Source organism: Rissa tridactyla, chromosome 10 (genome assembly GCF_028500815.1).
Source record: "Rissa tridactyla isolate bRisTri1 chromosome 10, bRisTri1.patW.cur.20221130, whole genome shotgun sequence".
Taxonomy (NCBI): Eukaryota; Metazoa; Chordata; class Aves; order Charadriiformes; family Laridae; genus Rissa; species Rissa tridactyla.
The window spans coordinates 3612547-3634233 of NC_071475.1; the positions used below are offsets into that span (position 1 = coordinate 3612547).

General features: G+C 46.7%; 1 protein-coding gene across 3 annotated transcripts in view; it reads left to right on the forward strand.

The window, feature by feature from the left end:
- Positions 1 to 21687, forward strand: part of MGLL (monoglyceride lipase) — a 109434-nt gene that overhangs the window by 60964 nt on the left and 26783 nt on the right. For all 3 annotated transcript variants that reach the window (XM_054216304.1, XM_054216306.1, XM_054216305.1), the window contains one exon: positions 4160 to 4266. In XM_054216304.1, coding sequence (XP_054072279.1) covers positions 4160 to 4266 — 107 coding nt within the window. The remainder of the gene's footprint in view (positions 1 to 4159; positions 4267 to 21687) is intronic.

The window sequence follows — 21687 nt, forward strand, 5'->3', positions numbered from 1 at the left end:
AGAGGATGTTTGCCTGTGCCTTCCACCAACCGCACGTGCGGCATCGCAGCGTCCGGCTCACGTGGCAAGCTGCAACCGCAGCACGGGATGGGCTGATACCCGTCGGGGGTGGCCGGCACAGTGGAGATGTGGGAGCAGGGACTGGTCACGGGTACATAGCATCCTCTCCTCATGGGAGATAAGTAAACACAGCCTGTAGATGATTTGAACAGTAAAGACAAGTGCCGTCCTGCCCTCTTGTTGTAATAAGTAGTTACTTATTACATTGGCATCTGTTGGCCAAGCTGTGCAGCACCAGGAGGCAGAAACCTGCAGTGGGGAGGGAGGAGGAGGCGGAGAAGGCTACGGGAAGGGCAGGGATCTGTGAAAACTGTCTGTTGCTTTTGCAAACAGCAGTCAATAAACTGGTTTCCTTTAACAGCCGCAATTGCTGTTGCACTAGTTAGGTGAGAAGCGAGCACGTGGTGGCTCAGCTCCCACCTTGGCTTTGTGTGGAGACACACCTGCCGAGCGTGGGGAAATGGGGCTGCTGTGTGGTTAGGTGCTTTCTTGAGCAGGTGCCAAAGCAACGCTATTTCGAGACGTTCGACAATTACAGTTCCACCAGCCAAAGCCAGCTGAAGCATCCAAAGATACGTGAGGTTTCCCCGCCTGCGGTTAGAGAGACTGGAGTTAGCACGGGTTCAGGCACGGGTCAGTCTCCACCAGAAGGCTTTGCGGGCTGCGCGCAGGGTTTTCTACCTGAGGCGGGAGGGTTTCCAAGGATGTCACCAGTGCAGTGGCAAGAGCTGGGGGTGAAGAAATGTCTCCCCAGGATCAATTTGATAACGCGGCCAAGACGCAAACCTTGTTTAAACAAAACTCCCACGGGGGTCACGCGCAGAGGCACTGCGGTCCTGCGACATCTGAAAGCCTGCGGGGTTTCTGTATTAGTTTTAACTCAACTCCGTTGAAAGCAGCCTCTGATATTCTGTTATTCCAGCCATTGCGGTAGGAAAGAGCAGGCTGCCATTCGAGAGCAGGGGTGTCTGCAAAAATGTTTACATACAGTAAAGCACTGCTGTCAGTCAATCTAATCACTCGTATTTTCATGCCAGCTTGCTAGTGAAAATATGTTGAACCACGTATTTTTTTTTATAGTGCCTTCAGGTATTATTTGCCAAATCTAAGCTTGTTTTGTAATGGAAGATGGGAGATTAGGTGAAAGAGCCAAATCCTTCAATCCTTGCTCAGATGATATCATACTAATTTCGGTTTTTCAAGCTGTCGTGTTTAATGTATGGCCCCTGTGCTTAGACCTGAAAGCTGGAGCGAAGGACCTGTGTAGAAGTGACCTAGTTTTCAGTCCGTAGAGCCACTCTCGCTTTTTATTGAAAAGCAAAATGAGCTATTTCTGTTTTGATCTAACAATTTGGAAATGTTACTCCTTGTTTATGACTACTGATAGGACAAAACTCTCAAAAGTGTCTATGTTTTCTCGACAGCTACTGCCATTAGGGCTCATAAGGCACAAACAGTCTCAGGAATTTTATTCGGTATTTTGCAGACAAATAACAACCCTGGTCTCTTCCCCGTGGTGTCCAAAGGCTCGGTTCTGCCTCGCCGGGTAGTCGTGCCGGCTGAGAGGAGAGGCTGCAGGAACACCTTGCCTCTCGGAAGCACCGAGGTTTGCTTCTTTTCCCCCTGGTTTCACGGAAGATGAGGGGGCTGAGCATGTAGCAGGATGCTGTCAGGCGAAGTCGTGGTGCTGCATCAGTGTGAATGAAAGCAAAATTAAGGGCTTTGCTGTCGGAGGGGGGGGAGGGGGGTATGAAATAACAGCAAGAATTTCCTGGCAGAGATCTCTTCGCCAGCTTCGCATTAGCTTTCATTCACTTGATGCATTTCAGTGCATGCATTCAAATAATATTTCTCTGAGAAATGAAGGGCTGTCTTCAGTCAGCCAAGTTGCACCTTAATCTCTGTGCCTAGTCAGCAGAAATAGAGGTCGGTCCTCCTGAAGAGCAGCCGAGGGTTTTAGTATGAGACTGAGCAGGGAAGCTGTCAAGAGCCAGGTAACAGGAGGTGCAGAGCAGAGAGACGTAGCCTGGCTGAGCCTGTTGGATGTCAAGGTGATGAGTACACGGGCATTTTCTCTCACGTTTCCTTAGTTTCTACATCGGCATCCTGTGCCACGGCTTGCCGTGCCGCAGAGCCCAGAGCCGGGGGGGGTATCACAGCCTGGCTTCGCTTCACCCCCCGCCCCTGCTGCGCTTCGCAATGTCTGGCAGATCTGCCAGCCCCAAACGCAGGGACTGTGATGTGGGGGCTCTTCAGGTGACCCAGGCCCAAGGCTGTGATGCCAGACCGTTACGCGTAGGTGGAGGCAGAAGCGTTTGGATGGTGCCTCCAATCTCCAGGGGCACATATAGAAAAATGACCCGCTATTCCAGCACTGGCCGCGGTGTGTCTGCTGGGCTGCCTGTGTCTGGGAGAGGTGGGACACGTAAAGCCATGATGCCTCTGCTGCAGAAAGTTAATATTCTCCGCTGTGGAATGAGCAGTCTCTCCATTTCTTCAGTATTTGGAGCTATAATAATAGACCCCGCACTCTGAACATCAGACTGCCTGGCAAGCGCATTGGGAACTTGACAAATCTATTGATTGGGGAAGATGACAAAGGAAGAAATGACTGCTCCACACTAATCGTTTTGAAACCTTCAGTCATACTAAAGAACACTTGTAAGGCACAGCAAGTTAAATATGCTACATGACCTAGCCTCACCCTTGCTAATTAGTATTAGACAGATCCCAGAGCATCTCTGCATTGCCGCTTTTGTGTTTGCCGTGTGCTCTGCGAAATCCTTCTGGTTTCGATGGATGTGCTTTCAAGTTGTCTAGCATGAGCAAATACTTTGAAGCAGGTGCTAATCAAAAGAGCTAGAGCAGGAGTTTCTACATCATCCAACATCTTTTTTAAGTTTAAATATATTAAGATCAAAGACGTTTATCGCAGTGAATACACTGTCTAAAAATGTATTCAAAACCTCAGTCAAAATAAAGTTGAGGAATTCACTAGCTGTAAACTGCTGTCATTATTTTATGTTGTCAGTTCATTTAATATTTCACTGTTAATGTACCGAAAAACTTGTAGCGTTCAAACTGTTTTGTGGTTGCTGATGCTGCAATGACAGATGGTACTTTTAAAGGAACAAGTTATGTTTATGTTGCTAAAGCTGGATTTTAAATAGTCACCTGTCGAACTCAGCAAAACTTCTGTAATTTCATTGCTACTTCTGCTATAGTTCTAGTCTAATTCTGTACGAACTTTGCCCAGTAAAAACACTGTGAAGGTTCATTCGATTTCCGTCACTCTCACTTGTTTCCATTCCAGTAAAAGTAAAGTAAAACTGGAATCTTCGAAGAGAAGCATTTGTGTGTCTTTAAAAACGAAGTGTCTATTAGACTGGTTTTTTTTTATGATCCCTGTCTCTAGTTGTGGGACTAGAGCGTGGGACTAGCGACTCATATGTAAGAGTCACTTTAATCACCAAAGTGAAGCAACTGTTTTGGAGCAGAAACTGGAATCGTAAAATCACCAGAATTTGGGTCAAAAGATAAAATTTCAAACTCCAACCAAAGTTCTGGGCTTTGATGAAACCTATTCTTTAGCTGAAATTTCATCTTTAAGAGTGCTCTGTAGCATCAGATAACGTTGCGGATTACAAAGTTAAGGACAATATTTGCATCTGAAACCATGGAGAAATACTAATCCCAAAGAATTCAATGGCACCACTTACACTGTAGGAGCAGCGTAGGTGCCTCGGGCCCAAGACGGAGTTATCCGCCTCCAGGGCTGATGCTGATGCCCACCTGCATCTTCAGCTTGCAGCAGCCCATGGTGGCAGACAAATGGGAAAGAGCGGTGTCTGTCCCATGAGCAGCTGACTTCCAGGCGGTCTGTCCTGCCAACGCCTGGGGAAGACCAGGTCAATGGCAGGTGAGGGTGGCAGTCGGTTCTTCTCTGTTAAAACCCACCTCAGCCATTCTGTACTTGCCTTGTATTTGCTGATGTCTGAAATGCTGTCGCTAAACTGAATATGCTGTTTTCACTTGCAGCTCTGAAGCCTTTGTGGGTTGATTGCCAAGTTAATGATTTATACCTTAATGCTCCATTTAGGGCCCTCGTGTTTATCGCTCATGGCGCTGGGGAACACTGCGGCCGCTATGATGAATTGGCCCAGAGGCTGACAGGACTTAACTTGTTTGTTTTTGCCCATGACCATGGTGAGTAGCCTAAAACAGTACTTGATTTACAGCAGCTCAGGACTTTACTGACGCAAATGCCATTAACGCTACTCAGCAGTGAGAGAAGAGTTAATAAAATATTTACACCTCAGCATAAATGAGAAAGGGATCACCTGTTGCTCTGTAAAGATCTGCATATTGAGTCTGTGAAAAGCTATCCCTGTTCCTTGAGTTTTCCTCAGCCTTGTCATTGATATTATTGCTGGCACTATTTTAACCTCTGTCTAAGGATTATTTCTCTTTCACCTGTCTTTTGGGGGGTGAGGAGTTATTATCCACTGCGGAAGTGGGACTAGGAGCCACTTCTGTTGGATCCGTGCTCGTTGTCCTAAACGATCCCAGAGGGGAGGCTGAAATGACAGCGCCGCTTTCACACACGGATACAACTAGACAGCTGCACCCCTGGGACGTGGACAGGCGTGGAGACATCACAGACCTTTCTTTGGCCACATCCACAGTCCAGTAGAGGCACTGGAGCTGGCTTACACACCTCAGCTCTGACGGGAAAGCAGCCTGAGTGCATGCAAGGCTGTGATAACCCAGCAACGCCACTTCAGCCCTCAGCCAGTGGGTCTGGGCCATGCTGTGCCGTGTAGACTTACTGTCCCAGCCACTTCTGGCTTGAAGATCTCTGCTCTGTGCTCCATTCTGTGATGTAGGTATGCTGGGAATCACCACATCTCCCGCAGCACATGAACTTGGACATCCTGATAACATATTTGAACCATCTATCCCGGTTCTTTGGTAGCCTCCAGTCGCACCTGACTCTTGCAACTTCATGAATTCCTTGTGCTTGGAGGTCTTTGCTTTGTTTTTATCATTGCAGATCACTGCCTCCCTGCAAGAGTCACTCTAGATATTAGCAAAATGAATCAGTGGGATCAGTGATGGTAGTGGACAAACGGCAAGGCCAAATTCTGAGCTGACGTATTGAAATGGGATGAATCTCGGTGTAAATCTGATCTCCTTCTGGCAGATCCTCCCCTGACATTGGAAAGTATACTGCACCTCATTGGGCAGTATTCTGCACTTTACTTGGCTAAAGCTGAGTCTCAGACCTGCCCCTACATCTCCTCAAAGACAGGACTGCTGAATCTGAGTTTGAAGATCCTGAATGTGGGAGGAGTTAGAGCACGTGAGGCATTGCACCATTTAGTTTGCGAGAGGAAAGGCAAAACCTTACGGGATCCAGGTGACCAAGGCTTCCCCTCGCTTTTGCTCTCGTGACTCCCTTTCAATCACAGCACTGCATTTGATATGCAAAAATGAACCCTATAGTTGCCCTGAAAAAGGGAATACCTATCCCTCGGGACAGCTTGCAAGGAAAATAAATAAATCCCATGTGATTTTTCTGGGCAACTGATCACATGCCATATTCGGGGTGGCTTTACAAAGACATTTGACTGGTGCAGAAGTATCATTGCTGACCATATGAGTCTCCTTCTCCCACAGTATTTCTAAATGTTGATTCATTCATTTCGATATACTTCCTTCTGAGTTGGACGTAGGCTAGCGGGAGTCTGCAGTGATCCCAGTAGAAAGTGTCTCCATGCCTCTCTGTTTATCTGTGTGGCGTAAAGTTCATGAGAAAGGCGATGGAACAGGCCACGTGTTGTCCACTCTGCAGCTGCCGTGAGTAGACCACAGATAATATATACAAAAAGTTACTGAACTCCAGGACACAGAAGCAATTTGTTCAGAGCCACCATGGGCCTACGAGCGACTGCGGTTGCTCACTGTGCATGCTTAATGTCGTGCCTTAGTTCCTCATTCCCTTAAAACTTGATAAAGGTTTTAAGAAGTACAGTTAAAATAACGATATTTGAAGGAACAAACCTAGAAGGAATGATAAAACATTGTATTTATTGCGTGTATTTGATACAGAGAATGCCTCTTCTATTGATGGCGAAGGGCCTTTGGGGTGAAGGTTCCTGCCAGGCAAGTTTTAGTTCTGTATAAAGAGGCCGTTACCTGCTCTCTTTTTCCTCGAATATCTTTTTGACTAGAGAAGCATAAATATTTCATGGTTTCTTTCTGTAGACTGATGTTGCTGGATTAATTAGTTCACTTCAGTTAGTACAAATCTGGTTGCTCGGGTCAATTAACAACTTCATTCTCCCTGTCAAACCTACAGTTCTCTTTGTAAAGTCAGTTTGCTTTTTCTTCATCAGCAACGGGGAGAGGGTAAAGCGGAACCCAAAAGCAGAACAATCGAAACACAGTTGTGTTACACAAAGAGCGAATTTAACTGAGCCTGGATTCGCTGTAAGTTAGAAAGACAATTAACGTATTTTAGGGTCTGTAAAATAATCTTTGCACCTAGAGAGGTACGCAGTGAGGATAAACTTTGTGTGGTAGAATGTGGCCTGAGCTGGACACCAGTGAGAGCTGAAGGACGTAAACACCTCCATTCCCAAATTTGCTGGGATCACACTGGGAATTTTATAGCCTTCCTCCACCATTTTGTCCATTCCAAATCACTTCACCAGTGTGTTCCTGCTTTTTGTCCCATCCTTTGGATATCTTTGGGTAATATTAATTATTCAGTTGTATTTGTTTGCAAAATAATTGCTTTCTGTTCCCCATGTCTTACGGTGGCTCTTAGTCTTATGAGCTTGTCATAGATTTCCCAACCTGGACTTTGATTCTGGTATTCTCATGGATAAAATTCCCAATATAGGCGCATTATCCGTGAGATTATTAATGCAGTTCCACGGTGTGGCTAGCATGATTTCCCAAATGAGTTGGGAAGTTACTAGGGCTGCAGTCTGCGTGACTTGACTGATTTATATTGTGTCTATCCTTCAGTCAAAAGAAGGAAAAACAATTTCCATTTATATTGCTGAGTCTGTAGGAGCTTACGCGCTGGCTGTAAATCTTGCCGAAGGCTGCTCTGCACCACGGCTCCCTGTTACCCAAGGCTTCAGCAAATCGGCTGGCACTTCACAGAGCAACGGTATTCACCCAAATGTGTGTCTTAGCGTTGCCCCGTATAAAGTGTCACTGGTTTAGTTCTCTTAGCATGTCATTTACTCTTTTGGGTAGTTCATAGTAATCCCAAGACTGCTGGACCTCATAGATATGTATTAGAAATTTTCCACGGTGGTGGTGAAAATTTAATTCCAGAAGACCTCTTAACCCTGCATCTAATATTGTTAAACTGCTTTGTTGTATATCAGTCCCACGAAAGAGGAAAATGGTATTTCTTTCTAACGCAGCATTTTTTTCTGTGGTCTCTTACACGGTGCTTTGAATGGTCAGGTGACAGTTTCCCATGGTTTCTGGGCTTGCTTGGCGTGCAGCTTCGTGAAGGCAGAGTTAAGGCTCCTGGGACGACCTTGCTGTACATTTCTGCAAGTTTTAGATATTTTAAAATGACATCTCACCTTTTCAATTTCTCTTCTATACTACTATTCCTTTATTATGGCAACATTCTGATGACAGAAAAAAAGAGACAGGCAAACATATTAGGTTATTGGCAATCAATTTAGGAAAGCCCTCTTAGAAGGAATACCCGTGGGAGAATCATCAAAGTGGAGTGATATTGTAATTTTTCAGTCAGTCACAGGCAGATTGCAGCTCCGTTAGCTAGAATGCAGTATTTTTAGGGATCTGTAAAGCTGAGAGCCAAGGAAAATGAGAATAAAGGATAGAGAATGTGGCTTTGTTTTCTCACACCAAGCATTTTCAGTTGGTAAAGCACATGATGTTCCAGCTATCCTCATCTCTCTTCCTGTAACATCTCATTTGCTGACATCTTATTCTCTATGGTTGCATTACATGGCCAGAGCCCAGAACAACCGCAGTTTCACCTTCAGAACTACTTGTCAACTAACAGCAGTTACAAAGCATTTCCAAGATGCAAGGGCCACAAAAATTCATTTACTTCTCTCCTACACTCTTTAACAGCAGTGGCCCTGACCCTCTTGGGTCTTGCTGGACTTGCTGGTGCTTCTTACGGGTAATGGGGCTGTCTTACGGGAAGATGAGGAAGGTGAAATACTTAGCCCTTAGCCCTGGCAGCAGTTCCTAGCCCTTAGATTTGCTTGATGACAGCCCCTCCGACGTCCCTCTCTCTCCAGACAGAATAAAACCTCTACCTGTCCTGGTACGTGGAGACCTCCGGCTCTTTGACCCTCTTTGAAGCTGTTGAATTTCCCCGCTCTCGAGTTATGTGTAACGTCAGATCAAAGCAAAGGGAAAGGTTGCCGCTCTATCAGCTTATTCATATTCCTTAGATGTTTCTAACTGAAGTTCAGCTTTCTTTTTCAGCCCCGCTGCTGCTTCGTGTGTGGTGAGCATTTCTGATGGGTTAGCAGGTCCCTCTTAGACACCTACTGCTGCTTGTGATCCCCATTAATTTTCTCACTGTTTTCTCTATTTGACAAAGCACTTATTTCTAAGCAGCAGAAAATAGCTGGAGTGGAGATTTTTAAATGCATCAAATATTAGCTGTTTTGGTTTTGGGTTTTTTTGGGTTTTTTTCCAAGTGATTGCTATGTTGTTCTTGCAACTGTTAAAAGACCATTTTGTTGATGAGAACAGAAGGCTTTTATTTATTCATAGCGCTGGGAAGGATTGATCTACACAGAAAGGTTAAAAAGGACTAAACATGGTAAAACTGGGAGGGGGGGGAAATGACTAAGAAGGATGTCAGCATTAATAAGAGCAAGAATTAGGGTGGCACTGCCAGTGAGAAGTAACAACTCGGGCAGACCAGGGCGAGGGAGAGCGGCGCTCCCTGATGATGTGATCAGGCAGGCTTCAGGGCCATCTCCAGGGATGGAGTCGGGAAAGCCTCGGCAAGCGTTACTCAGAGCTGGTTTGCTTGCAGGGCAGCACAACTCTTCCCCGGTGGCTGTTAGGGAAGGCTGGGCGTGGGACCCCTTACCCGTAGCAACCTCTTCTCTTTCTGCTTCCCCTGACTGACTCAACCTCGCCAGAGCGGGCGAAGGTTAGACTGCTGTTCTGCAGAGGCATAGCAAAGAGTGGCGCTCATTGTTTTGACAGGAGGCTTACAATGGGTTATGGGCATTTTTTTTTTAATTTTTTTTTTTTTTGCTAGAGAAGGGCTCCTGGCTTTCAGCATAACACTTGAACACCACTGGAAATAAAATCTTCTCTATGCAGTACTGGAAATAACCACGGGTAGCTGTGGCTGTGTTGATACAAGGACACAGGTGAAGGAAGGAAGGAAGATTTGAAGCTAGAAGAGATATCTTTCATTAGATTGACTGTGGTTTGGCCTGATTTAAAAAAAAAGGCAAGCTTTAGAATATGAGAGAATTACCTTAAATCTGAATTATCTGAGAATGTAAAGATACCATTCTGAAAGTAATACAGTTACTTGTTGGGATCATTTAGTTTTAAGGATAAATATCTTTAAAACAATTTTCATGGCAGTGGTATAAATACCTAACAAAATGTAATTCTGTGGAAGAGGGACATGGGTTAGTGGTGGCTTTGGCAGTGTTAGGTTGATGGTTGGACTCGGTGGTCTTAAAGGTCCCTTCCAACCTAGACGATTCTGATTCTATGACGCATTAGTATTTGCAGGAGTGCAAAATGACTGTTCTCCCCCTTCTCATCCATGTCCCCGCAGCAGGAAGAACCTCACACGGAACTGGGATTTGCTCGCACGTGAAGTTGCACAACCTGAACCATACCAGCAGCCATACCCTGAGCAGCTGGATCGCCACGGATGGGCTCGTCCTTGGACAGATGCTGTCCTTGGCTTAGGGAATAGAACATAGGACTAGTTGTGTATCTGTATTACTGCGTCCTCTTTCGGGCTTTTTCTGAAGTCATGAAAGCTGTTCTCCCAGAAGTTCGTAGTGCTGCCCAGCCCCATGCATAAGGACAGGCCCTGAACCTACTGCATGCTGCAGGCAGAGCTCCCGCCACAGGGTAGGCTGGCGGGCAGTGGGATCCGCACTCCTGCAAAACCAGAGCGTTTCCCACACACAGGCGTCGGGGCAGCGGTGGAAAACGCTGTTAGAGTTCACAGAGGGGAGTGGTGGCTGCGAGGGCAGGAGGAGAGTCAGAGCCAGCTGTCAGGTCGAGTTCCCCTCGCTCCCTGTGTACTTCCTCCGCATAAAACTCCACTTTTCAAGAGTCAAGAAAACTCTTTCTTTTAATATTTTTACTAACGGTTCCAATCTGAAGACTCCTAGCCCATTCATGTTTGTCAAATGAGGACTGCTGCGGGGGCAGTTGCCGCTGATAGTTCATTAGGATTGTCAAGCAAAGAAGAAGGAAGTTCTTCGGAGCTTCAGATTAAACTCTGCAAGTACATTCCCTATGGGGAAATTAGCCCTTTTGTTCTTCAAATTATCTCAGCTTGTCTGTCTTTCAGTCTTTTATGATAATTCATTTGGAGCAGAGAGAGAGGTGATTAATCTGTCCCACCATGATACAAGTGTATGGACGTAAATCTTTGTGCGTACAGCTCTGAAAACTGCTAAATTGAAAGCTCATGACAGAGCAAAACCAATGGGAATATAAAGGAACACTTAAACGATTCTTTGACCCTTGATCCATGTCAAGTGTCATATGGACCTGTGAGCCCTGTCTGGAATTCATCCGTTCTCCCCTTTTAACCCGGGGGAAGACTGAGTCGTAAAGGTGGCTGCGACGTCAAAAGCGGGCAGTGATGTCGGCTGCATGGCGCGTGGGTGGAGAGGGAAACCGAAGGGACAGACCAGAGAAGAGCCATGCTGGTCTGCCCCACCTCTCATGCTCTCTCTTTCGATCGCCCTCCATAGGTTCCTCTTAGCAGGAGGATCCCGGAGGAGATGGCTCTTTGGCCTGGCTGGCAGAGCGCTGCCAGTGATTTTTTATCCCTGTTTTGACTCTGTATTCAGTACGGTCCCAAGCCAGCCTTGCTCTCCCGAGCCTTTCCTTCTCCAGATGTTGAATGAAGGTAGCAGCCAGGCTTATCTGCCTTCCAGGGCAGCAGTGAGGAATGCTTAGCATGTGTGGGGCACGCAGGAGGTGAAACCACAGAGCGTAACTGCAGGGTGAGAGTTCAGATACTGCAGTACTCCCTGTAATTCCTTAGGCAGTGAGAAAACTCTGAGAACCTGGAGCAAAGTCCTCCTATAAAACAAATAGCTACTGAGTAAACTTCCTTCTGCCACCCTTTGCTAACTCCTGTATCGATTGTGGGGATTCTCACGTAAAGTGGGGCTGCAGTGTGCCCTTCTCCCAACACAGACGTGAATTCTGAACTTGAAGACCAAAAAGCAAAATTAACTCGAGGTGAACTGGGAGACCAGCCTCTCCGCCGCTGATGAGCTCCAGCCAAAGTGAAACCAGTCGCTTCTCACCTCCAGCCTTCCTGGAGTGACGGCTGGTCTTGTAGCACGGGATCTCAGGGCAGCAGTCACAGCTTGCTCGGGAAGACAGGTCATTCCGTTTGAGCCTTTTTGAAGTTACAGGAAAAATTATTCATACTGCTAAAAGATGCATCTTTCCCCCTGCATTGGACAAGACCTCCCAGAGGGGCCACGTCTCGTGTCAGAAAAAGGGGTCTGGATACACCTCCTATAACACGGAAGTGGGCCTCTAATTGTATGGGAATACAGTGTAGCCCAAGGGGAGCATCCTGGGGCACAACAGGCAATTTTAAGTACTTGGAGATGGGTTTTATTAAATGGAGGTGTGGACACTATGATTGTTATTTTTGAGCAGCTCGTTACAGACCTCTGCAGCCCAGTCTTGCTCTGGTGAAGTCATCTCAGCAGTGATTCTGCCGCTTCGGCGCTCGCCCTTCATCCCCACTGGGATCACACAGCCCCGAATCCCTGCCTGACTTTCAGGGTAGTGAGCAGTGTTTCCGTTTGAAGAGAGAACTACACACCAGCAAGAAGACACCAGGTGAATCATGAAAGCAAATAACCTCCGGTGTCTCGTGCTCTAGAGTAAGCCACAAGCTGGGACTTGGAAATGCAAGTGTGGCTTTTATTTTGTTTGCCGTGTGACGGCAGATGAAACAACGCTGTCGAGGCAGGAAGCAGCCAGACCACGGCACACTAGAAGAGGCGGTGCGGCTGCACGCAGCTGACGTATCTGACAGAGCGCACAGAAGCCGCAGTGGAGTGTTTTCCTTAAAACATTTGGGTTAGGAAAGGGGCAGGGGATACGCAGAGGTGTTTCCCCTCCACTCAGGGGACGAGTCTTTCTTTGTTTCAGGGACTTCCCAAGAGTAATACTGGAGCCATGCTGATGCAAAAGTTGGGAAAACGTGGTCCTGCGCTTATCTTTTAGGCGAGGGGGTTCAGAAACTGTGAGGACTGGATACACCTTTAGCTCAGACCCATAGGAGCAAGAGCACCTGACATCAGACATGTAGTGTCAGCTAATGTGTGCTATGAAAACATATCAAATCAAACCTGGGACGCTCAAAGCAATCTATTTATCTGACCAATTTTATTTTTTTTAAGTCATATTTAATTGTGGTATAACCAGTGTTATAAGACAGGCAGATAAGTTCCGTGCTATGACCCAGAGCTGGATGCAGGCGTTTTTTGGATGGGGAGGAAGGCAATGCAGATGCTCCTTCATCACTGCCCCTACGTGTGGACAGCGCTAGGTGATCGTGTTGGACTGCAGTAAAGATTACAAAAGAATGGTTATGGTTTCCTCAGTTACTCTGGAGCACTTACTGTGCTCCTTCCAACCGCTCAGCCATTTCTGGCTGTAGATTTCTACTGCTGTAGATCCACCCTATAACAATAGATCGTTGAATAAACAACAACATATCATCCGGCCGAACAGGATCTTTGGCTCGGTCCTGGGCTTGCTCTTGATGCAGCAGAGGTGTGGGTCTGAGCTCCGAGTGAAGCAGAGCTGGGACACCCTCGACTCCAGCCTTGCCCCATCCACCTTCTGGCACGAGCCGTTCTCTTTCCTCGCTGCCTCAGGTGATGAGAAGAAGGTGCTACAGAGGCAGCTCCTCTGGCTTTGCTGCAAGCCCACTTCATGAGGGAATCCCTTTTGGGGCACACTGGGGTCTGAGGAGCTGGCTTTTTACTCTGGAAGAAGCGGGCCGTGCAGTCTGCCCTAGTTCTCCTAATTATTCCCTGCTTACTAATGAGCAGAGGGAGAAATGTCAGTGGGTCATTCCATGAGATAGTACATCTTCTCAGCAGCTGCTTCTTGAACAAAGCCCCGCTGTTGGCCTTCACACAAGGAGGCGTGAGGCTGTAACAAGGGCCCGCAGTGAGAGGGGACACAGCCACAGAAAGAACAGAGTGCTCCCTTTTGAGCACAACGACTCCGAGCGTGGAGCTGTGGGCATTGGCCACCTTCCAGACCCTGTTCCTCAACCTGTCACTGTTAACTGTTAGCAGACAGGCGTCACGGCGGAGGAGAGACATGTCACTCATTCGGGGAACTTAAAAGGCTTCCTTCTCCCCATGAGGGCTGAGTCCTTCTTCTGGCTTCCCTTCCATGACTCTGCCTCTCAGATGAGAGATGCCCTCTGTGATAAAGAGTGGGCCACTACATTTCTGTCGGGTGCCAATAATGTTGTGACTAAGTGATAGGAATTTTGGACGAGTGGTCCTGGTAATCAGGAGTAAAACATCCTTTATTTGGACAAAGGGTTCACTTTGGTGACTCGGGGAAACTAAAGAGGAAATAGCCTTGACTGAACTGAGTTCATTTTGTTTTACAACCTGTTGTTTTATTGTCTCAAAGATCTGTGCAATTGTCATCTGTACTCATTCTTTAAATATATAAATCAATCCCCACGTCAAGGGTGAAATTCTGCTTTCACAGCTGCTCAGATAAATCCAGGATAAGCCCGTCACCGTGTCAGAAAGCAGGTTCAGGCGTGTAACTTGTAACTGCGTTTCCTAGTAGCGAAGGGGAGTTGGCAACCTCGTGTGATGTTTTCAACAGCTTACTTGCTCTCCCATAACCAGCTTTGCTAGCTGTGGGAGTAGGTCTGCATGCAAGATGGTTGAGGGTAGAAGGACAAGGACCAGATTGTTATTAAAGAGCTAAGGCTGAGAGAACAGATCGTTTCATGTTGCTAGCTATGTCTGTTATCTGCGGCTATTGGACAGACATCAAACTTGCTTCAAACTTTGTTCCAGGGTTCATTTCCTTCACTGACATCCATGGCAGGACATTAGCTCATGTCAGCAAGGGCTTTGGCCTCAAGAAGTGTCAGAGGAATCTGTATTCTTTAATGGGGAAGTTAGTAAGTAGATGTTGCATATACTATCAGTGGACCTTTTTCATTAATGGCGTGGATGACGGGATGCAGAGTACTTTCAGCAAGTCTACAGGGGTACCAAAGTGTGGAAAGCGAGCATATGCTGCAAGGCTGCTACTCCCAGCGACCTTGACAGGCTGCAGAGATGGACTGGCAGGCACCTCAGGAAGTTTTAACAAAGGCGCTTGTGAAGTTCTGCATCTGGGGTGGAGTAACCCCATTCCACATTAAAGGGGGGGGCGCTGAATGAATAGAAAGCAGCTTTGCAGAAAAGGACTTGGGGGTCCTTGCAGACAAGTTGAACATGGGTCAACAGTGTGACCTTGTGGTGAAGAAGGCCACCACATACTGAGCTGTATTGGAAAGATTATAGCCAGCAATTCAAGAGAAGCGATTATTCTCTCCCATTCAGCATTTTTGAGACCACATCTGAAGCACTGGGTCCAATTTGCTCCCCAGTAAAAGGAAAACATTGACATACTGGATCAAGGCCAGAGGAGGGCTGTCAAAACAATTAGGGTACTGGAGAACAAGATGTACGAGGAGAGGCTGATAAAACTGGGTTTATTTAGCCTTAGAAGAGAAGGCTAAGAGGGGATCTGATTGCTGTCTACAAGTCCGTAGTGGGAGCGTGTCGAGACAGCACAGCCCGACTCTTCTTGGAGGCGCACGGTGATGGGATGAGAGGGAACCGACACAAGTCACAGCATGAGAAATCCCAGTTAGATACATGGAAAAGTTTTCACCATGAGGGCAGTCAAAAGCTGGAGCAGGACCCAGAAGGACGGGGAAATCTTTAGTCGTGGAGATATTTAAAGCTCAACAAGGCCCTGAACAACCTGATTGAATGGGGATCACTTTGAGTAGAGGCTAGAACTAGATAATCTCCGTATGTCCCTTCCAGCCTCAATTATTCTTTATGAACTAAAGAACATCCTAGCTGCTAGCACTTGGGATGTTGCTTCCAAAATTAAAGCACAGGGGGTTTTGAAATGGGTGGAGAAATGACCCTCTTAAAAGCAGACTTTAATGGTATCTACAATTAGAAACCGTTTCATCTTCAGGGAGATGCTTTTTGATGTCTTTTCACAGTGAGAAAAAGGAAGCGTGTTTAACTTTCACCTTTACGGGGACAGTTTTTCCATAGCAACAGCATTTCATTAATGTGACTAGCTTTCCTATTGTTTATTTGTCAGATGTGTCTAATTTGGAGGAGGTTGTTTCAGAAGCTAATTACCGATAATTCCTATAAATGTATCTTCATACAGGTGTGGAGTTTGTCATCCTATTGAGTTACAAATGACTGTTCCAATTTACTGAGCACCGTTTGAAAAGTACAGAAGAAAATACATTTTGTGCATATAACTCCTGTTGGATTAAGACATGGTCTGGTTTCCATCAATACCTTTTCAGATAGATAACGGGAGCCAAAGGAGCACAGTCCATCTCAGTTAGTGTCTAGTTCAGGACTAACCTGGAGGAACGGCCTTCCTAAGGAGTGCGGTTTCAAAGAGAGCTCTTATTTGCACCGAACAAAGGCAAAGGACAGGCAGCTTTGCAAAGAGAAGTAAAACGTATAACCAGCCAACAAATGGCCTAAACCTGCCATTTCATCTTCATTTTTAATGCACTTTGCGCCCTACCTGCATTGGAAACCACTGAATAAAATTGCTCTTGCTGAACTGAGCAGCTGCGGTGTCAGGGGAATTATCCACTAAAGCAAGCAAAACTTTTCAAAACTTCGAATGGGAGAACTGAGTTTCCTTACCACATAAGTAGGGGTCTGAAGTGATGGGAGGGCTCGCTTAAGGTCCGTGCACTTGTGTGCTTTCATCAGAACTGGCAGCCTCAGCCCGTTCTTCACCAAACGCTGCTATTAACAGATTCCCCGGGCCTGCCCCAGGCAAACCTAGCGCACCGTGTTTGTCAGTGCGTTGTAAAATGCCGTGAGCTGCCACAGGCTCTGAACCAGCAACAGGTTCCTTCCCAGTGAGGTGTCAGCCCCCCACAGCTTCGCGGTCTTCGGTGGGTGTCCCTCTTAGGCCGGGTTGAGTGTTGGAGCTGGCATTGCCTTGCCAAAATAAAGGCGCAGGAGCCACCCATATACTGCTTTTTGTACTTTGTAGTTTTCCCGTTCGTTGCTTGGTTGTTTATTTGCTCGTTCATAAAGCGTGGCGTGTTGCTGTAGAGCTGGTATGCCTGATTCAAATTGGGGGATTTCCTCCATAAAGGACCAGCCCTGTTGGTTTTCCGGGGTGTAGCTCGATTTGTGACAGACCATGAGCCCTTTTAAGGGACTGTTTCACAAGTCGTCAAACTAATGGACAGCCTTCGTCTCAAAAAAGCTGCAGAGACCTTTTAAAAAACCAAAACATTCTCTAGCAGTGACTGCAAACACGACATTGAATATTGCAGCAAAAAGCCACAGAAGCAAAGTAGACAATGGACGAGGGGAAAATTCATCCTTTTTTGATTCTCATATTCAGATTCTGCCCTTTTTAATCGGTCAGGGTGTTGCAGGGAAACATATTTGGTTACCATTTTTGGTGTTTTCAGTTAATCCCGTTCCTCCTATTGCACATTCATTCCGAATGCGAAACAGGACATTTCTTTGTTTATTAAAACATACTTATTAGGAACGCAGACAGGAAGACACTCCCTGGGTTATCTGGTCTTTTGTTCCTGCAAATACCATCCCCGAGTCTTTTTCACAAATGTTTTTAAGCACGTTTGGTTGCCAGCAAACGCTGTTCCCGCTGAGCATGCCGTTCCAGGCTCTTGCTCCTCTGATTCTTAGAAACTTCTCACTTTTTGTCCCCGTGTTGTTTTGACCACTTTAGGGCTGTATGTTTCAGTGCCAATGTTTTTCTCTTCTCCCTCTAGTAGTTACGCACAGTGTGCTAGTTAAGAGCGTTTCTCTTTTGGTCTCGCACGTTGTCTGCGGAGCCTGGCAGAGCGTTAACATTAACTGACGTCTCTCCCTTATGTACCACGAAGCCCTTGGACCATTCCTGGTTCTGCCTCTCCTCCCCCCGTCAGGCATCCGGCACATCCCGTATGTGCCAGACACCCTCAGCTTCGCCTCTTGCCCCTTCAGGGATGGTGCCAGCGTGTGCTTCCAGCTCAGCACTGCAGCTTCTCTTTAATTCCAGAATGCCTTTAATTTAAAGCCATGTTTATAACGTAATTCTTAGCAGTTTGGGGCTTTATTTCTTAATTGCTTGAGCTCTATGTCTCCACACACAGCATACACGCTTGCACCCTCTGAAGGTGGTCGCTAAATGTCACTAACTTTGGCGGGGCCAGGATTTGACTCATGGGTTTTAAGGTTGTTTTTCCTATTTTAGAAAGAAGCTAACATGTCTTGGGCTGTTGCTTTAGAGAAGAAACGATCAGTTTAGCTGATAAAGGAGCGTACAGGGAACTGTGAGGATCACGGTTGGTAATTTGGGAAAATGATTTTAGAATCTTAAACAAATTAATCTTCATAATTGAAAACCTCTGGCAGTGTGATCCTCTTCGTTTCCGAGTCTGTTAGTAAAGCAGAACATCTGGTTAGCCTCTGGTTCACTCTCCAACCCAGAGGAGATTTTCCAGCGTCACAGTAACATTCCTTCCAGCCTTGAGCATCTTCCTTCTTTATAAAACCAAAATGAGGATTGCAAAAGATCCCACAAAACCTGTGGCCAGCTGGAAGGATTCTTATCTGAAGGTGTGTGGAGCCCACTCTGAAGCTTTCTGTGCAGTCTGGCTGTCAGGGAGCTGGTTGCAGCGGAGGTGGTTCGGTCTCGTGATGCACCAAGACATAGAATGAGAACTCGTCAACCCACTTCTGTAAGCAACAGCCAGCCCTCAGGTGATAGCATAACTTGGTCTGTGCCAGCTGTGGCCAAATTTTAGTGACCTGAACTAGAAAAGCTTTTTTGCTCGGTATTCTGAAGACTTCCCTGGATTTCACATAGCTTTAGGTCTGGCCTGTGGTCTGTTATGTTTCAGTAGACCAGCAGTTCTAGTAGCCACGGATCTTTCTTGCAGGTAGCCCTTCCCATTACTCACAGGATCAACCCTGTATGATTCAGATCAGGATGCGGCTCGTTACGCGTGGCAGTAGTAGACTGTGCGAGAAGGTGTTTGGAAGCCCCCACTCAGCTCTGCCACAGGTTCCTCGTGGATCTCAGGAAAAACACTTCACCTCACCACATCTCAGTTTACTCATGGCAAAACGCAAACGTGCCACCAGCCCACTTCCAGAGAGCTTGCAGACGAACAGCCCTGAGCTCCAAGAATGCAAAACTGTTACTGTGAATGGCTCTTCGCAGGCTGAGAGGAAGATTCAGCCAGTGAAGAGAGCAGCTTAGAATAAAATATCTCACCAATATTAAAAGGCACGAGGCATAAAAATAACAAAGGTTAAATTGCAACCATATAGTGTTTTCTTATGTCCAAATGCTAAGGATTTGCTTGCGGAACTGCTAAGGAATGGGGTTGTGGGTGGAAAACAAACAATCGTATGTCAGATAATTACATGCTGGTTGAGTAGTTTGGGGGCTGCATGTCCTTGGACTGAATTTGCATTCAGGATTGCACCTGGAAACTTGACCACTTCACAAACCATGCGGAAAAGTTATTCTGTACCAGCTAAGCCTGTGCTTTACTCCACCCTCTGTCAGTATTGCCCCATCAGTCGGAATAAGCTGATTTAACCACAAGGTGAGATTTCCTACAGCGTTAAAACTAACGCCGCAGAGCCTGTCCTCTGGCACTCGGGGGTTAATTTCACTGGAGAGACCGTCTGCAGATTCAGTTCGTGGGGAAAGCTGTAATACCCACAGCATCTCTAATGCTGGGATTTATTCAGGGCTTGGCAGCACTCTCCAATTTGAGAATCCTTGTTTAGCTTCGAAAATAGTTTTAAAGAAAAAAATGCTGAATTGTAGATCGTACAAAGACTAACGCTCTTGACCCTGATGCCTTAAAATTGGCGTTCTCCACGCTGCGCTGATTTTCTGGTTCTGAATTTGTCAAAGACAAAGCGTGCCGGGAGCCCCTGGCCGTTTGGCTAAGGCTGAGGAGCTAAGCGGCCGGACCCGCAGTGGTGCCAAGTTCATGCTCGGCTGGGGGAGGGAGAGGAGGCCGGGGGCTGCCCTGAACCCAGACTGCCTGGTAGGACCCGTTATTTTGATGACAGTCCCCTGCCTTTTCATCCGCCTTGCACCTATCCTGCCCAGGTTTGTGAAGAGGACTTTCTCTGAGCTGCGAAACGCGCCCTCGCTGACCGATTGCGAAGTAGCTCGCGCAGCCCAAGAGCAGCGTACAGGTCCGTAACCTTCAAGGGCTCAACGCTTGTGCCTCTCTGGTGTTTACCCAAGCGCAGAGCTGGCAGCCAGCGTTCATTGTCTACTGTCAACCAGCCACGGTTTGGAATGAGTGATGGAGCGCACAAAGCAATAACCTGCCTGCTTGATCCTGACTTGTTTGGTAAACATACACGTAGTGAGGATTTCAGAGTTGCAGGGGGAAGAGTTACAGAGAAAAGGGTATCGAGTGCTAAAAAGCGGCTGAAACAGTAACACTGAAATCAGTCTCTACCAAGAAAGGACAACAGCTTTTGCTGCAAGACGAAATTAGTGGAGCTATTTTCTGCCACGCTGCCTTCCCCGTGACTTTCTCCGTTGCACCATCTAAATACCACCCAGCCGTGAGCCAACTGGCAGCCGTGGGACTCGGCTCTGGCAGGGTTGTCCCACCCAGGAGTGCTCCCTGCCGGACCTGCCTCATCAGGAGGGTTTTTTTCTTAATTGTGGTTGCTGGGAAAAGCAGGTCCCGGTCAGGTCTGGTAGGGTTTGAGGGAGCTATAGCTCTGTGTGGATGTAGCCTGTTAAAAAAGAAAACAAAACAAAACAAAACAAGCCTGTTTCAAATAATCCACCTGCTGCTTACCCATTGAGCTTGTGCAAAGTGGGTATAAAAAGCTGTCGGCTCTGGAAGAGCGGTATTTCCTTCATGCCTTGTCAGGAACGGGGACAAATCCACTCTAATGAGGGTGGCACTGCCATGTGGGAGGGGTGTGCAAAGGAGGGAAGCAAAAAGCGAAAAATCTCTTTAAGTCTGTGGGAAAGCTCCCTTCGGGCAGGTTGATTGGGAACTGGAAGTACAGCCCGTGGGGAGAACTGACCCTGCACGCAGGAGTTTGGGAGCTGTGCTTCGCTAATGACCTTTTGGCAGATTAATTGGTAAAACACCTTGCTGGTATCTTAGAACATGATTCCCACTTTTTTAGAGGCATCATTATTATTATTATTATTCATTTGCCGGTTGCTGGAAAAATTATATAACCAAAAAAATCTGTGCCAAGATTGCTTTGGAATAGAGAAACGCTGTACTCCCGTGCCAAGAATCTCACAGGCTAAACAGAACCCACCGGGAGCCCTTGCTCTATATGGGAACTCGTGTTTATTTTAACATGTAAATAAATCGGGTGAAAAATGGCTCTTTTAAATTCTTTTTTTTTTTTTTTTTTTGGTTGTTATTGATGTGGGTTCCCAATGGGTGGTCTGCATGGAGGGGAAGCTTTTGAAGATAGCTTGAAAGGAAGTTGTGCCTGTCTCCCAAGACATTAGTCAACAGCGTGGAAGGAGTTCCTACACGGCCCGGCTTTCCTCTTTTTTTTTTTTTTTATTTTTTTCTTCTTGATGCCTGATCTGCTGTTAGCAGGGCAGGATTAGCACTCTCTTGCCCGAGATGAACTGATCTGATTGTTTTCTCAAGCATAAAGGTATTCAAGGCAGACGTATGGATTTTGCAATGTAACCAGCTCGCTCGATGATGCTGTGGAGCGCTGGGCAAGGCTCCCTGCTCCGAGATCAAGAGGTGGGTCATTAACTTGCGGCGCTGTTTGGAGGGGAACAATCAGGCGGGTTGTGCAAACTCTCAGGCAGGGCAAATGAAACCGTCTTTAAGCAAATAGAAGAGCAAGAAATGAATGGCCTTTGTTAAGGAAAAAAAAAAAATGGAAATGTTTTCTGGTTAAACAAGCTGTCATTTAGGACTTAATAGCATGTGCGTGTTGGAGAGCCAGCCCACATGCCAGCCGTGCTTTGGAATAAATGGGCAGGGAAGGGGAAGGGGAGTGTGCAGTTCCACTCCAGCGCTGGCTTTTTCATTGAAAAGCCTGA